This window comes from Clarias gariepinus, chromosome 7 (genome assembly GCF_024256425.1).
Source record: "Clarias gariepinus isolate MV-2021 ecotype Netherlands chromosome 7, CGAR_prim_01v2, whole genome shotgun sequence".
Taxonomy (NCBI): domain Eukaryota; kingdom Metazoa; phylum Chordata; class Actinopteri; order Siluriformes; family Clariidae; genus Clarias; species Clarias gariepinus.
The window spans coordinates 29,960,402-29,978,556 of NC_071106.1; the positions used below are offsets into that span (position 1 = coordinate 29,960,402).

At 37.8% G+C, this 18,155-nt stretch overlaps 1 protein-coding gene across 1 annotated transcript in view; it reads left to right on the forward strand.

The window, feature by feature from the left end:
* LOC128527762 (F-BAR and double SH3 domains protein 2-like) overlaps positions 1-18,155 on the forward strand; it is a 105,114-nt gene that overhangs the window by 23,536 nt on the left and 63,423 nt on the right. The window contains exon 3 of the mRNA XM_053500326.1: positions 1,669-1,714. Within this exon, the coding sequence (XP_053356301.1) occupies positions 1,669-1,714 (46 nt within the window). The remainder of the gene's footprint in view (positions 1-1,668; positions 1,715-18,155) is intronic.

Consider the following 18,155-nt stretch of genomic DNA (forward strand, 5'->3'; position numbering starts at 1 on the left):
ACATAACATCTGAGCCTTTTACAGAAGAATAGATAAGGAATAAGCATGATTCTAAAAGGGTTAATGGTGTTTCGGGGGGTTACATAACTCAGAAATTCTTAGCCATTCTCAGCCATTCTCTAAAGCAGACAGAGAGGCACTGGTTTTGGAATTGTGCGCCACAGATTGAGATAAGAAGTCCTGCAGTGGAGATAACGGCTATTCAGGATATGAGAGAGAGGAGGGATAGAGGTTTAAACAAGAGATAAACGCATTAGACCCATTTCTAAATATGACGCTCTGTGTATGTTTGTGTGTGTGTGTGTGCGCGCAGAATATGCAATGAAGCACTCCCCCTACCACTTCTTGCAGTCTTGTCAAACTATATAGGCACAAATCCATGCTTTGGATTCAGTCCAGTGCTTATTCATGGAGTTCACTGGGGTTTGAAGCAAGAGTCACTGCAGAAATTCCTGTCTTGTGTAAGGGCCAATTTAAATACTGCTTTGAACACGCACACATATAAACACACACACAGATAGGGATCATAACGCCTAATAGGGAGGTACCAGATTTTACTACATGCGTTCAAGTCAAACCGGGACCTGTAGGGAAATGTTACCATAAACCTAAATGAATATGTACAGTGTTGAGACTGTTAGCCACATCCAAGAATGATGACCGATGACCATTATGGTTGTCCATGAATGATGATCCTGGCCGAGGTCGCTCTGAGCTCGCTGGAGTTGTTCCTGTGAACATTCAGCAAGTCGAACGCCTGACCCTTGAAAATCCACTGATAACATTTTGCTAAGTTGTGGAAGAGACGCGCCTGTCTGTGGGAACTGAACACACAATCATTCTTGATCACCACTTACACATTACAGGAACTGGGTTGGAAGTTATTGCCACAATCCCCCCTAACACCATGACCTCACTTCAACCCATATTTTTGACCATTAAAGGAGTTCCTCAGAGGCCAGCGTTTCAGACGCTGAGAAAACTTTTTATCTTGATGGTATCCACACACTAGTGAAACGCTGGGATAAGTTCGTTAGTGTAGCAGGAGATTATATAGATAAATCAAGGTAGTTTAAAGTCTCATAACTGTGTTCTGGTATTCTGCACACTCAGTATGTCCAGTTTGAGTAGAACACATCTCGGACATGCTTGTTGGATTTTACTCACCTGAATAGATCTGTTTCGTGGTTAGATGGTTAACCAGTACTTGCAGAGGGGCACCAATAATAGCAGGTCAGTGCTAGCATAGCACTAAATAAACTCTTTTTTCACAGTTTATCACTTTTCTTTTATATTTTTTCAAAATAACTGGCAGACTAAACATCTTTTTTTTTTTTTCTTTATCTGCTCCGCATTACTGCAGCTGCTTTATTCTCTTTTATTTTTTGACTGCCTCCTGTCTTCTGGCTAGTCAGCAAACCATCTGAGCGCCAAACACTAATAAAACGCTCTTCTGAATGTTTCCTCTTTTGCTCTTCGGACTGGAGTATAAGGTTGTTGTCACCCGACAGCGTGAGACAGGATGAAGAAGACAAATGGCTATGGGTGGACAAATGGCAGGGATTAAGTGGCGTAAAATTTGGAGGGAGGGAACACAATGTTGGTCCACAGAGGTATTTTCTGCGTTACTGCTAATTTAATAAGAATTATTTTGTCTTTTTTTAACAGGACATACAGTCAGAAGAAGGCCACACTGGAGAGAGAGTATGCACAGGTAAGATGACAAAATGTGTGTTGACATGTCGTTGTTTTTTTGGTCAAGCACTTGACCACTTCTCAGCTGCCTCTTCGTCTATTTAGAAACTTGTGTGTGCGTATGGAAATCAGAGAGGTGGAGTGGTTGATGTGAGAGTGTTTTATGGAAAAGTATGAGGCAAAGTAGCGAATGTAAGAGTATTTTACGTAGTTGTATGAGGTAAAGTGGAAAATGTGAGTGTTTTATGCAAATTGGTGAAAGTGGGAGTGCTTTGTGTAAAGTGTCAAGGGTGTTTTATGTAAATGTATGAGGTATGAAGTGGCAAATATGGTATTGTTTTAATAGGCAAATGTGGTAAAGTGGCGAATGTGAGAGCATTTTATATAAATGTATAAAGAAAATTTGTGATTGTGAGCATGATTTATGTGAAGTGGCAAATGTGAAACCGTTTCATGTAAATATATGAAGTAACGTTGCAAGTGTGAAACTGCTTTATGTAAATGTATAAGGCAAAATAGAGGATGTGAGTGTTTTATGTAAATGTAGGACAAAGTGGCGAATCTGAGAGTGTTTTATGTAAACTTATGTAGAAAAGAGGCAAACATGAGTTTTGTGCTGTTTTATGTAAAAGTGAGAAATGAATGTTAGAGAATTTTGTGTAAAATGCAATACTTCCATACAATACGTTTGTGATGAAAGTATTGTATGTCAGCATAAAAGTTGAGGTGGTGAATCTTAAAATTTAAGAGGTAAATATGAGCATATTTTATGTAAAATTGTGTGACATTGGCGAATGAGGAAAATATTGCATGTAAATGTATGAGTTGTGGTATGAAAAAAAAAACGAGAGTGATGTTAGTGAATGTGAGGGTACTTGGTTTAAATTTGAGGGCATTTCATGTGAATCTTGACATAATTTTTGTGTTTGAGAGGCAAGGTTTAAACGGAAAAATTGGATAAGTGGCAGATGCATCGATTTGACTCCTGCGATGTCTATTTCATCTACACAAGGCATTCTCCAGGAGACTACAGTATATCTTCTGGATTGGCATTCCTTACAAGGATCATGTTTGTCAGCATGTTTTAACATTGTCACTTAAAATCATGTATTTCATTTTGACTTACTCACAGAGACTTTTTTGAAATGCATCGTTCTGACATTACAGATAAAAAGACACTACAAAATGGATTTTAATGACAGACCACTAATTAAAATTTATCTGCTATGGGACGAAAGTCATTAACAACAGATCAATACTATCTCATTTACCAAACTACCAGATCAGTGTTGGTCAATTTGTGGTTTCAGAGACCTGCTTGTAAGACTGCATGGCTCGTTATAGGATGGCTGTTCAACCTTACCATCATCTGCTTATCTTGTTTTTAATGCTGATGTACTATGAATTCAATCATTCAAGGAATTGAATTGATTTGATTTTTGGTTTATTAGCTTTACCAGTACATAGACAGTAACTGCCAGTATAATCCACTGTAGAAGTGCAATTAATCTTTTTCTTGCTGCCATATAGGAATCTGTGACTTGCAGTGTCTGCCAAGGACTCCTTACTGTATATAATGTCCTGGAATACCAGACAAAATGTAACATATGTTTATACGGCCTTCTGTTTTAAAAGGAATGCTAATTTGGGAAGGTTCCTTATTAGCATGCGTTTAATTACTTCTAGGTTAGATGAAATCGATGGAGTAAATAAGAAAAGGGCTGTGTCAGCTTTGAAATGCAAAATCATTGAAATTCAAGGCCCAGAAGCTTTAACAGGTCATTTATCTTTCAGAATACATCCAAACAAATGATATATCACTAACTGTGATTAATGACTATGTCCCCTGAACCATGGCTGGATGAATTGTAGATCCTGGATTTGTTTCAGAATTTGACTGCTGTCATTTTATTTTGTCAAGCTGCTTATGTGAGTGTCTGCCTGAGAACACACACACACACATCCGAAACTGTTAGAGTTGTCAAACAGTATTATTTCTATTGGAACTGAGTCTAAAAGGTTTATTCTACAGTATGTGCAGAATAACATATGTGCTTATATAGAGTTTTATTCCTCCTATACTGCAGCAGTCTGCCAGCAATTATCATCTTTAATTGTATTAATGATTGACACATCAGCCTTACATTTCTTGTAACCGTATTAGGTGTTTGTGAGGAAAGTCCTGGTTATCATTTACTTTATAGCAGCCATAAACCTTCCCCTTATTCCCTCAACAGCCTCTCTTTTACCCACTTTCTTGAAATTTATAAGACAAAAATGTCAGTTTGTTACAGAGAAACCAGAAAATTATTTTTATGAATGAAAACCTACTGACCAAGTGGTAATAATTGTTTAAACATGACACATCCATAAACATTAATTAAATTATTCTGATTCTGTGTCGAGTGCATGAGCTTCTGAATGTAATAACAAATCAGGATATTTGTAAAATTAGATAATTACAGAATCTCACTAGCAATTGGATCGGCACCCAGGTATCGCGACGATATTATATTGGGTGGCAACTGGTGATTCTCATCCCTAATGATTACTAGTAGAAACCTAGTCTGTCAAAGAGAAAACATTTATCTTTGTTAAATAGCAACATATTTCTAAAATGCATTAATTATTAGCTTTTGATTATGAGGCATTTTCCATACAAATCCCTATGAATTATGTCTTTAAGTTAGCAACGATAGGAGAGCGATAGGGAAAATACATTTATATAATCCCACTGATCTGCTGAGCTCCTACTGAGAAAATGAGACCACTCCCTGAGATTGGAGAATGCAGTAATTCTCTGAAAAAAGGTTCTAATCTGTGAATCTTTGGTGATTTTTGACTAGCATTTTTGTGAGCAGCTACCAGTGGGCCTACACATAAAATTAACATGTTTTGTTTTATTATAGTGTTATCATTTTCTGACCTTTACTTCGTTAAACTCCAACATTAGTTCTTATCTCCCCTTTTGTCTGTGACAGACTTTATCAGGGGTGCACACAATAGGGCTAAAACGATTCCTCGAGTAATTCGATTACAAAAAATGATCGAGGCAAAATCTTCTGCCCCGAAGCTTCTTTTAATTGAATTTTTAAAGCTTGCGCTATGTTTTTGCGCAATTATTTGTTCGTCGTGACACAGCGCGCTTCCGGAAGCAAGCCGCCAGTAAACACAGACAAGAAGAAACGATTACGTCACCCACAAAGCGGAAGAAGACAAAAACTGTTAGTGGTGTATTGATTTGATGGAGCGTTCTGTTGCGGGCTGCGAAATGGAAGGGAGCTATAAAAATATAATAAAATTTATTTTAATGTGTGCCTTAGTTTTTTTTTGATACTTAAACTCATTTGAAATACCTTTTTTTAGTTTTTGCATCTGAGAAAAGGCTTTAAAATAAGAATTTATGGCACTGTAATGCACTTAATTCATCTCAGTCAACTTTAAGCTTTTCCTTGTATTGTGAATAATGACAGTGTTTATTTTTGATCAAATGCTGTATGCATTTAAAAAATAAAAGTAGATTTAAAAAAAGAAACAATCTTTGTTTCTCTTATAAATTTTACATTGGTGTTTAATTAAGCAAAAGTAAATTTTATCCGATAACTTGATTTATCGATTCAAATTTTGGTAGAATGCTCGATTACGAAAATATTCAATAGCTCCAGCCCTAGTCCACAGAAATCCTTTCTGCTTAGGCGCCGTTATTCTTAAAGGCATCCATGAGTACTGCCATTATTTATAAATTTAACAGAAAAGCATATTCTATCTGTTGTTGATTGTGATGTCCCAGGATGTACTTTATGCAAAGCAGTTCAGAGTGTCTAAAACAAATGCTGCCTAGGCGATTATAGTCCCTCGGATTACTGATCCAACAGATTACTATCACATGTGATATTTTATATGTATTGGAATGCCAAACTGTGTGTGTGTGTGTGTGTGTGTGTGTGTGTGTGTGTGTATGTATATATATATATATATATATATATATATATATATATATATATATATATATACACATATACATACATACACACACACACACACAGACACATATACACATATAGTATGTATATATATATATATATATATATATATATATATATATATATATATATAATGTGTGGGTGTGTGGGTGTGTGTTTGTGTGTTTGTGTGTGTGTGTTCCCAGTAATGCCAGTGGGCCTGTCTTGGCTCTGGGTCAGATCTCTAACCAGCACCTGGCACTACCACAATTGAGGAATACTACCATGCATCCGTTCTCACACACACACACACACAATAGCGCACAGTCATAAACGTAACTGCCATGAGGGCTCACAAATCAGAACACACACACACACCACACGTCAGATGGAGGGCCAGCTGAAGCCATGTGCAGATGACAGTTTGGTGGATTTGAGGTGTAATTAAACTCAGTCTGTTTATAACTCTTCTCATTAAAGAGCATCGTTAGTGCCTGCAGATGCTCAAAATAAAAGGGGCCATTATTATTTATTTGGGAATGGGGTGATAAACTTCCTTTCAGAGCTCAAAGGCTTAGCTTTTCAATGTGAACTCATGGCCTCATGTCTGGAGGATGTAAACAAATGTTTCTCTGACGGCATCAGCTTTCTTGTTTTTAAGTTAAATTACAATAATAAAGAATGCAATTCTCAAGATTTTACCCAAATATTGAAAACAGAAACGATTTGAAAGACCCGTAATTCATTACAGGAACGTAGTGATAACTTTTATAGTTTATAGCTCCTTGAATATTGAAATCTGTTTTTGAAAAAAACTTGTGAGAAAACATTTGGTTAACAATTTTACGAAATGATATGATGTGAATTAAATTAATGAAATGGAATGCATATTTCAGTGCGATAGGCTACACCTTACCTGAAGGTACAATAAAAAAATTGGTTGTTTATGTAACAACCTCAGAAACAACCTTGTTTCCCCTCTTGTCTTTTCCAACCACTCAGCATTCAGCATCATCAGTATACTAATCAACCTACTGATCATCTGTCATCATCTGCACTTGTCTCAAACTGGTTTATGCCTGAAGTTAGATGGTTTTTAATGCTTGAATGGTTTATAGGTCACTGTGTGGTTTAACAAGCAAAAACGTTCCTTTAAAACTACAAAAATTCGAGCCAAAGAAGTTCTTTATGGAGCCTGGAGATCTATTTCTAAAACTACATAAAAAATACAATAAAGTGTGGCTCGAAGCAAAATATGAAGAAATTAGTGGTGGCTCAAGACTTTGCTCAGTACTGTACGTGACCTCTGTACTGTACTGTATCTGTGCTGTATGGGTGTTTTTTTTGTTGTTGTTGTTGTTGTTGTCGTTACCTAGCTAACAGCAAATTCCTATAGAGTTTTTAAGTAAGAATGTATATTCAAGATCAAACTGTTGTTACGAACAGGCTCCTCCTTTTAAAAAAAATCCAGGAATATTACCCCTTAAAACTCAAGCTGACCTGGAAATACGGAAAACCTGTCAGTGTGTGGCTTCAGACATCACATTGTAGGTTTTCTGATATCTCACGCAAAACCAAAGTTTTCATAATTTATTTCAGCTACCAGAATATGGGAATGATGGTACAAAACTCAACATATTATTATAATGATATATATTTTTTGGTCACAAAAACAATAGAAAATAACCATAAAAAGTGCTATGTGACTTTTTTCTTTTTTTTTGCGCTCAGTTATGTTTGTGTAGTTGGTTAAAATAAAATTCAGCTCATCATACTTCCTATAGGTTGTCGCCAATTATTAAATCAAAATAGTGCCATTTTTATACAGCAAAAAGTGTTTAAGTTTTTAATTTTTCCACTTTGTCTTGCTCGTCACATGTGAGTAGATGGACGAGCAGGTTGGTGGCTCAGATCTCTGAAATATGAAAAAAATAGAAATATCAAATAAATCCAAATATTGTGTTAAAGGTCACATGTATTTGTCGCTTATTGTATGTAGTAGACTACTTCTCATTCTTGGGAAGGACAAAGAACCAAGGATTACGCCCATGCTTTATTTTTACTTCAGTAATATTTAGCAACATAATTTGAAACACGGTCTCAGGGTTAAGGTATTAGCCTTCATTTGGTGTCTGTAATAAAATACACCACCAGTGTATCATTTATTATCGTTTTTTTGTTTTGCGTAAGAAACACCCTTAGCCAGTGTGTAGGAGAAATGTAAAGCTAATACATAAATGTAAAGCTAAACATTTATCATTATTACTTGGCGCCCGAGCAACTAGTAAACCGGCTGAGACCAGGTGAAAGGGGTGGGATGCTGTGCGCTTGTCACAAGGTTCGAACGATTGTTGTTGAAGCCATCGTTCTGTCAGGGTTCAAGGCTTTCTCTGGCTCTCAGGGTTTGGCAATAATGCTGTTTTCCCGTTAAACAGCTGTCCAGACAAATAAACATTGTTTTCTGGGATGAACAGAGCAACTCTTGTTTTTGAATAGAGGGGGAAGGGGCCTGGCGTGGCCTCGACAGCGATCTGATTGGTTCCCGGCTGGCCGCATCACTTGTGTATGTGTGTGTGTGTGTTTTTGTGTGATTGAGTGAGTGTGGGCATGTTTTATATCTTGATGGGGATCAAGTGTCCTCATAAGGATAGGAGTATCTGATAAGTGCGGGGACATATGGCTACATCCAATAAAGGAAACCTTTTGTTGTTGTTTTTTTAAATATAAAAGTGGTTTTTGTTAAGTAAAAAAAAAGGGGGTTAAAGAATTTCTAGTTTTTAAAGTTAGGTTAAGTGTTGAATAAATTATCTGCATAAACAATGATGTCAACTCAAGGTCCTTATTAGGATAGTAAGAAAAACACGCGCGTGTGTGTATGTGTGTGTGTGCGCGCATACTAAACATATAAACATGCCTCGCATTAAACAGTGTCCTACAACAGAGGGAGGAAGACACAACACACTGGTTGGGAATGCCAATGAAATTTGCGCCTGTGTGTCTTACACACACACACACACACACACACACACACACACACACACACACGCACACACGCACGCACACACAGTTTTCTCACCCTTTGTGAAGACCAAATGCCTGCATAATAAGTATACATGATATGACTATAACCTTGTGAGGACATTTCATCCCCATAAAGAAAACACATTTATTTTTTACAAACAAATTATATTTTTGTCGTGTTTTGTATTTAAATTCAAATGAAAAAAAAAAAAAAGCGTTAGGGTAAATATTAGGGGTTTGGCTTTGCATGAGCTTTTTGGTACAGTAATGATATGTAGAGGTGTGTGTGTGTTTGTGTGTGTATATATGTGTGTGTGTGTGTGTGTGTGTGTGTGAGTGATGGAGAAGGGGTTAGGCAAAAAAATTCTAGTGCAGGTATTCAAGACCTTTACACCAGACTTATCAGCTGAACCCTCATGTGAAAATGGTTGCATAGCAACCTGCCTTACCCCTTTCGCTCCCGCCGCATTCCCTCCATCCCTGAGAAGGAGAGAGAGAGAGAGAGACAGAGAGAGAGAAGCCGCAGGATGGTGGACGTACTGTATTCGCTTTGACTTCTTGACAGCGACAGTGAATATTTTTTTTCTGGCATTTTGCAGCTCTGTTGTTTCTCTCTGTGTAAGGAGGGGGAGAGAAAGTAATAGATAGAATTGAAAAAAAAAATGGAGAGGGGGTGAGCGCGAGAGAAAAAGAGAGGTAAACAAGTAAGCAAAGAAGCAGGAGAGAGAAGGAGGCAGGGATGAAAGAGAGACTGGGTCAAGATGGGATGGATAAAGACAGGGAGGGTGAAGTGTGAGAGGGAGAAGCGAGAGGTACGTATAGGCAGTGATGAGAGAAGAAAGAAAGAGCTAGAGGTATTAATGACTAGGAATATCGATGATAGACAGAAATGCAGAAGGAAGAATGATATACCTTGAGCTCCACTTCTACTAGAATGTCTTGTCAGTAAATGTTGCATAGAAATGATTCTGCTGTGTTTTTTTTTCTCCCCACTGCTTTGTCCTTCTCACCACTCTGTGGCTTCTGCTTTTACTCTGTACTGGAGGACAGTAGAAAAAGAAGTAGAAACCATTTATTGTCAAATAGCAGAATGACATTTTTCTTTCAACGTGCAAAAAGATACACACAGAAAAAACATCATTTACAAACTCCAAGATATCTTTTAGAAGGGTGTGTGGCTTACAAGAAAGTCCAGCAAGCGCCAGGATCGTCTCCTAATCAGATTCATCTCGGAGTGCCACCAGTGCAGAGCTTGCTCAGGAATGGCAGCAGGCAGGTGTGAGCGCATCAGCACGCACAGTGAGGCGAAGACTTTTGGAAGATGGCCTGGTGCCAAGAAGGGCAGCAAAGAAGCCACTTCTCTCAAAAAAAACATCAGGGACAGATTGATCTTCTGCAGAAAGTATGGTGAATGGACTGCTGAGGACTGGGGCAAAGTCATATTCTCTGATGAAGCCTCTTTACGATTGTTTGGGGCATCTGGAAAAAGGCTTGTCCGGAGAAGAAAAGATGACGCTACCATCAGTCCTGTGTCATGCAAACAGTAAAGCATCCAGAGACCATTTATGTGTGGGGTTGCTTCTCATCCAAGGGAGTGGGCTCACTCACAATTTTGCCCAAAAACACAGCCATGAATAAAGAATGGTACCAAAACACCCTCCAACAGCAACTTCTTCCAACAATCCAACAACAGTTTGGTGAAGAACAATGCATTTTCCAGCACGATGGAGCACCGTGCCATAAGGCAAAAGTGATAACTAAGTGGCTCGGGGACCAAAACGTTAAAATTTTGGGTCCATGGCCTGGAAACTCCCCAGATCTTAATCCCATTGAGAACTTGTGGTCAATCCTCAAGAGGCAGGTGGACAAACAAAAACCCACTAATTCTGACAAACTCCAAGAAGTGATTATGAAAGAATGGGTTGCTGTCAGTCAGGATTTGGCCCAGAAGTTGATTGAGAGCATGCCCAGTCGAACTGTAGAGGTCCTGAAAAAGAAGGGCCAACACTGCAAATACTGACTCTATGCATAAATGTCATGTAATTGTCGATAAAAGCCTTTGAAACGTATGAAGTGCTTGTAATTATATTTCAGTACATCACAGAAACAACTAAAATAAAGATCTAAAAGCAGTTTAGCAGCAAACTTTGTGAAAACTAATATTTGTGTCATTCTCAAAACTTTTAGCCACGACTGTACACCATGTAGCTTGCGAAGTGAGAGACGTAAAGATCACATAAAGGGACGGAAATCACCAGGGACGAGCCGATACGATATTACAGCGGTGCCTTCACATACAAATTTAATTCATTCCAGAGGCGAGTCCTTTAGGTGAAATTTCTTATTGTGAAATGCATTTCCCATAGCAAGTCATTAAAATGCAGATAATCCGTTCCAGCCAACAAAAATTACCAATATTACTAATTTCCAATACTATAATCATATTTTTGCATATAAAAACTATTAAAACATTTAAAAAAGACATGTAAAATATAAAATTAAGACATTAAACCTCACTTAACAATAATTTATGATTCCTTTTGCCACCGACTGCTTTAAAAAACGAGATTGAAAGCGGCTCCATTTCCTTTTTGCTGTTGTCCATACGTCATTCTTCACTAAAATTGTACAAATGTATTACGATACCTTGATGCCAACTAGACTTTTATTGCTCTTCTGTTAGTATCGCGATTTTATAAATATCCTGATCAAAAATACCTTCAAATATACCCGGCAAATATTTCACTCCTACCTCACAGGATCCCCAGGAACATGTAAACAGTTTAGAATGTGCCACCTGTAGGACTATAATGGAACTGCAACATTTTACTACCTCAAATTCAAATGTGTTAATGTTGAAAATAAATAAATAAATATCTAATTTTAAAAAATATTTTAGTGTCTGTGTAGCGATACATGAATGGTCACACTAAACAAGCGCAAGACGTAACTGAATCGATTTTTCCCCCCATGTTTAGTAATCAGTGTGATACATATTCCGACAGCGATTCTTTGATGGCTCAGAATAAATAACAGGTTCTGAAATAGACAAAAAACAGATTAGGAACTTGAGGAAAATCCAAAATCAGAAAGTACAGTGAGGAGGGTGAACTGAAAAAAACTTTGCAATGAGACAAAAGTGTATAAATAGACAGAGTAATTAAGGGCTAAACTCAGAACATGTGCACACATTAGGGCGAAAAAACAATGACCAAACGCAGGACAGGAATAGAACCAAAACACGAACGCCTGACAAAGCAAACAAAAAGCACATGGAACTTGGAACCATGAATTTGTGACACACTGCTGTTAGCTTGAGGCTAACATAACATTAACATCCTGTAGCCTAGCACAAATTAGCATTTTTGTAGGTGTAATGACCAGACGAAGGGAAGTTGTGTACAAGTTAATTACAACTTCTAAGTACTTAAAACAGATCATTTCCAGTCTAGACACAGGACTGTAGCACAGCGCTAATGTAACGTAGCGGGATAAAAGATGAATCCAAAACCTATAGTGTCTTAGATTCATGTTTAGTAGTGTGGAGAAGTAAAAAAAAAAAATAGAGAAATAAATCTGGCTGCCATGTGTGTATGCTTGCTCATATCAAGACCATGCACACTTGGCATAGTCTAATAAATACATATTTGTAATAAAGACGTAGGCTCATAAACACACTGTTAGTGTCTGGGAACCAGACAGACATTCTTAATTAGTGGTGTTTTGACTCCTCATCGACTTCCTTAGAGATGGAATCGTCTTTGCACATTCTTAATAGCCATTTATTTATTTGGTTCTATGGTGTTGGTTGAAGTGAGTTTTTTCCTTCCATCTTTCCTATGTATATGTATGAAAGACCTTGCTCAAGGGCTCCGCAGTGGCAGCTCAGCTGTGCTGGAGCTTGAACCCTCGACCTTCCAATCTGTAACCTAGAGCCTTAACTGTTAGAGCCACCACTGCTCACCATTATTATAATTCTCGATATAATCTTCTGCTTCACTAAGGCACTTATCTCAACCATGATTGGACTGCCTGCTTCACATCTGAAACGCAGGCCCCCCAGGAACTCCCGACTTACAGAAACGGATTGGAGCAAGGTCAGTACAGACGATGTGACAATAACTCCCAGTCCCGTTCCTGTAGTGTGCAAGTGGTGTTTGTGAATGACTGTGTGTAGAGTTCACACAGACATGTTGCTTCTACAAGTTGGTGAAAAGTTATCCATTAGGATATTTAAGGATCAGGGGTTCCACTTGCTGAATGTTTAAACAAATGAGTGCAATACTGTAGGCGCGGAGCCACCTCAGCCGGAATCATCATTCACGCATGTATGGCCTTCTTTAAAACTTTTACAGTATACAGATATTCTACTGTGGCAAAGAAACTCATCATCGTACTGTGACTTGACCTGAAGTCTTCTGCAAATGTTAATCAGTTTTATACCAGCATTTAAGAGAAGTTGCATCATAAGTCTTAGTTTGGCTTTACTGTTCATATATTTTTAGTAAGGTCAGGTTACACAGGATTTTCCCAGTGTGGGTGGAAAAAGTTGCAGTTACATGTAGTTACATGTTATTGGTTGCTTTCATGGTTTTGAGAAATGTGTTAAGCTGAAAGAGGAACAATTAACTGGATGGTATGAAGTATTACCAATATAAATAGAATCTTATGTTCTTGGATTAGGGAATCCGAGAATCAGACACCACTTGTATCATGCCTGTATTTCATGAGTCAGCCTGGTTTATGGTTGTTCCTACATTTTTGACCTGATCTGTACGAGACTCATCAGTGAGTTAATATTGTGGCTGTGTATACCGGGGTGTTGATCCACATTATTAGGACGTCACAGTAATCTGTGCCTTTGTAAACCGAGAAAAGTTTTTATTTTCATTGCTGTGTCTCCTTCAGTGTGAAGAATAAATCACCTTGCATATGTCTCTGCCTGTCCGACTCTTCCTGTCTGTCTCATGTTTTGTCTCGTCTCAATGTTTCTGTTCACTCCAGAGCCAAGTTTATTGTACGGTACTTAAATCGCTTTTTAAGATGACGCCACTTTGACCTCAGTATTCAACGTGTTGCGACACTCAGACGAGCCTCCGCTGCTGGGAAGCCGATCGTAAAGATGGTGATTTGAGGGTTGTGTGGGCAGGCGATGTGCATCCATCGCTCACGATGACATGACCAAAAGTTCACTATTAAGATCTGGTTTATGCAGTTATGCAAATATGTAATAGCTGCTGAAGAAATTTTGACAAGTTTACTGTTCGTTTCAGTAGTGCCGCGCTTATCTATCACAATTTTGATAGGAAAAATCTGTGAACAGAATCATGGGATTGTATTATTGTCTTCTCTGATAAGGACACATGCTATTCTATTTTATGAAAAAAAATTCTCGGGCTTGCGATGGACTTTATCTTAAACTCACAGTAAACAAGCAGATGCATAGTGTTCATTGCTGAAGCTTTAGAATGCACATTTTTCAGTTAAGAAATAATTCTATATTTAGTTAGAGTCATCAGGTCTGCACGGTTCAGCATTTGTGTGTGTGTGTGTGTGTGTGTGTGTGTGTGTGTGTGTGTGTGTGTGTGTGTGTGTGAGTCACTCTTTGAGTATTCTGAAATTTTCCGACCAGTCCGAGTTCAAGTTGTGGCTGAAATCCATCAGCTGAAATCAATGTTGTTACTCAAGTTGCTCACGCGAAGACCACATTTGTATTTTATGCAACCGTTTTGACTGTGAGAAATCATAAAGCATTCCGCCTCCATAATGTGACATCCTTCTGAAGAATGTAAGCTCAGCAGTTTTGCTTGAGAGCAACTGGAGGTGAGAGGAAAGGGAGGTGAAGCATGACAACATTGTCTATTAATGCTATTTTTAGCCTGCCTGGGAATGCACAGTAATGTATGTGTCAATCAGGGGATGTTTAACGATGAGGAAAAAGTTATCAAATAGACTCGGTAACCTAGCAACCTGATGCGACTTGGTTAGGACCAGACTGAATTAAATTTGGGAATTGGATTGAGTTTAGCTAAAATGGTATCAACTCATTATTATAGATTACCACTAAAGTGCTTTTGGGCTAAACTACTACTTTTAAATGGTGTAACTCTAGATCTGTATGGCTTGGCATCCTGTCTGTGGCTTAATGATCCTAAGTGGTGGTTTAGTCTGCAATACATATCTCATAGAAGCGTATATCTCATAAATATCTCATAGAAACGTTTGTGCTGAAAAGAAATTTACAGTCTCTAAATGCTTACGACTAGAAATTGGGGGATGGTGGACTTTCAAGGTGTTAAACGACTGTAACAAATTTTTTTTTTATTGCTATATCGAATTTGGATATTTATAAAATCATGATGCAGAATCTCAATATAAAACGAATAAGCACCTAGCTATCGTGATAATATTGCACCTGGCGGTCACTGGTGATTCCTATCCCAGTGATTCCCCAATCCCGATTTTCTCCCTAATTTAGTCATATTCAATTCCTCCCCGTCACTAGGGGGCTCCCACATTAAGGCTACTACTACCCCTCAATTGGAAGGGTCAGAAGACTGTCACATGTTTCTGAACGGCGTGACGCCAGCCGACCGCATCTTTTCGAACTGCTCACTCACGCACCGTTGGGGACGGAGTAACACACTCGGAGGACCGCGCTATCCACTCCTTCCGCTTGCATGAGCTCACAGACGGCCATGATTGGCTGTGATTAATGTGGGAGCACAAAGTATCTCTTATCCCTCCCCTCTGAGAGAGCTCGGCCAATCAGCTCTCTGTAGGCCTCTAGCCGCAAGAAGTTACAGCATCACCCGGGAATCGAACTTGCAATGATGGGGCTAGCACTTTACCACAGCTACATGAGTTCACCTAACATTATATATGTGGCATTTTAGCTAACTAGATAAGCATGTTAAATCCTTATTTATTAATCCAATTTTTACAGAAATGATAGTTGGTTACTTACCTGAGACGACTGCTAAAGATGGTGTTCTTCGGACATTTTTTTTTACTGCCACAACTATGAAACATAAAGTAGTTATATATAACATTTTAATACACTTTTTATTAGTCCGATTTCACAATAGCACAACATGGTGTTTTAAAAAACGGATTCTGGCTTTCTGTTAAAAATCACTAGGGTCCCGATAAGATTTTGCAACCAGGAATCGCAGCTGACATTTTTGTGACATGTATCAAGTAGTAATCTGTTTAAAACGAAAGATAACACAACAACAGGAATTTTGTTTAAGTGTACAATGAACCATGCTTCTTATGCTTCAGGACATTAAAAACATCTGGCAAAGTCAACTTCAAAAATCCCCCCGTAGCTATTAATATCCCTAGACTATGAACTTAGAATTCCATTGCAAAACACACTACATTAAATTCTAATGTCTTTTATAACTTCTAGGAAGTGTAAATAGCTAACCTACACTATACTACAATTATGTGACAAGGGTAATAGGATAAAAAAAAAATCTATGTAGGGAATACATATTTGTTTCTATAAAAAAATATGAGCCTGCATCAGTAGCAAATTTTTAGAGTATGGTTAAAGTGGGGGCATAGGCTTATTTTTGGTGTTATCTTTAGGAATTTAATTCCTTCCGAATTTGCCTTTGTCAGTAAATTTGTATGCATCGTGTATGCACGCGACTGGAAAGGTTATGAAATATTTTTTATGTAATATCTCAGTAAAAATAACCAGTTGAAGTAGTCCAATATAATATATTTCCCATGATAATCAACTAATTTCTAATTAGTCAATTGCTTCTTTGGTGGAATTTTTCTTTAAAATATTTTACAAATAAAAATGTAAATATTTAGCACCCTTGCGGGGCATGCAAACTGTGACAAAGTTTATATCGAAAAATCTTTTTATAAGGAAAAAGTAAAAAATCACATGCAGACAGCTTTGCCCTTATCACAGGACACAAAAAAACATTATAATAACAGTTTTTCTCAGAAAGGCAAGTGTGTGTATGTGTGTATGTTTGTAGAGTATTTGTGTGTGTGTGTGTGTGTGTGTGTGTGTGTGTGTGTGTGTGTGTGTGTGTGTGTGTGTTCACTGTGTGTGTGTGTGTGTGTTCTTACCTATATCAGGTATATTTACCTAAGAAAATCTTGTGCATTTGTTACTTTGACAATTTGTAAGATTATGTACATTATTGCAATATACAGTATAAATAAAGGAACTGTTTCACAAACTTTAACTTTTGTTTAATCATACTGTTCACAAACATTACGATTTATACAGTGCCTGCCTAATTAAGGAAGGTGTTGTTTACTGCACTCTACCATTAATTCCTATAGATACTGTTATAAAGTATGTTAAGTATCATCTGATTCAATGGCTATAGTGGCAACTGGAAATTGTGTATTCACTTGTATTATTTAGCTGCAAAAGGTTTCATACACTGACTTAAAGCAGAACCGTAATGGAAAAGCGTTGCCATGCTACATGTAGCATGCCGTTAGCATCTACTTTAGGGAGAGCAGAAACACCACAGATAAGCAAAACAGATAAGCATGCAGCAACTCCCAGGCACTGATACCAACCAGCAATCAGACAAAACTCACTAATTGATCTATTTAAGCTGCTATCTCGTGGTTTTGAGATCAGTGAGCGTCAAAGTGTGTTATTTTGAGATGCTAGTGCGTAGCAGTCGGGCTGCTGTGGTAGGCCATTTTGAGGTTTACACAGAATGTGGAGCACATAAGAAATTGTTGGGTTTTTTATTTTTATTTTTACCATGCACTAATATGCACACTACCAGGCAAAAGTTTGGACACCTTTTAAATCTATTATATTTCCTGATTTAAATTTCTTTCTACATTATTGAACAATGCCGTACCTGTCCAAAATATGCAATAATCTCATTTGAACAGTTGATATTGAGATGTGTTTGCTACTTATGCTCAGTAAAGTCTTCATAATCTGAGGTGGTGTTTGTTAGTTGGTGATTTCTGAGGCTGGTAACTCTAAAAGAACTTTTTGCTTTCCTGGCATGGTCTTCTTTATGGTGCTTGATTGGTTTTGCAAATGCACTTGACAATACAGTTCTTGCATTCCAGAAGAGCTGACAATCATGTCTTAAAATAACAACTGACTTCTTGTTTGTTATTTGACTGCCTGTAACATGTACGGTTTGAAATATATGCAGTATCGTTTTAAAATGTGGAAAATAAATCCAAACTTGTGTCCAAACTTTTAACTGGAGATAACGTCAAGTTTGCAATGCATCGAAGCACTCCACAAAGGGCAACATTTTTACAGCTACATTAAGTTTGACATCTGTAACTGTTAGAGTTGATGTATAGCTGCTGTTAATTGCTATGTATATTGTGTCTTTTTGTGCACTACCTTAACTAAAAGTTTGTTTATACATTGAAGCAGTTCTCTTCAGCAGACTCGGGTAACAAAGGTGTGTAACCATGCAGTAGACAGACCCCTTGCATGTTGTCTCAGAATTG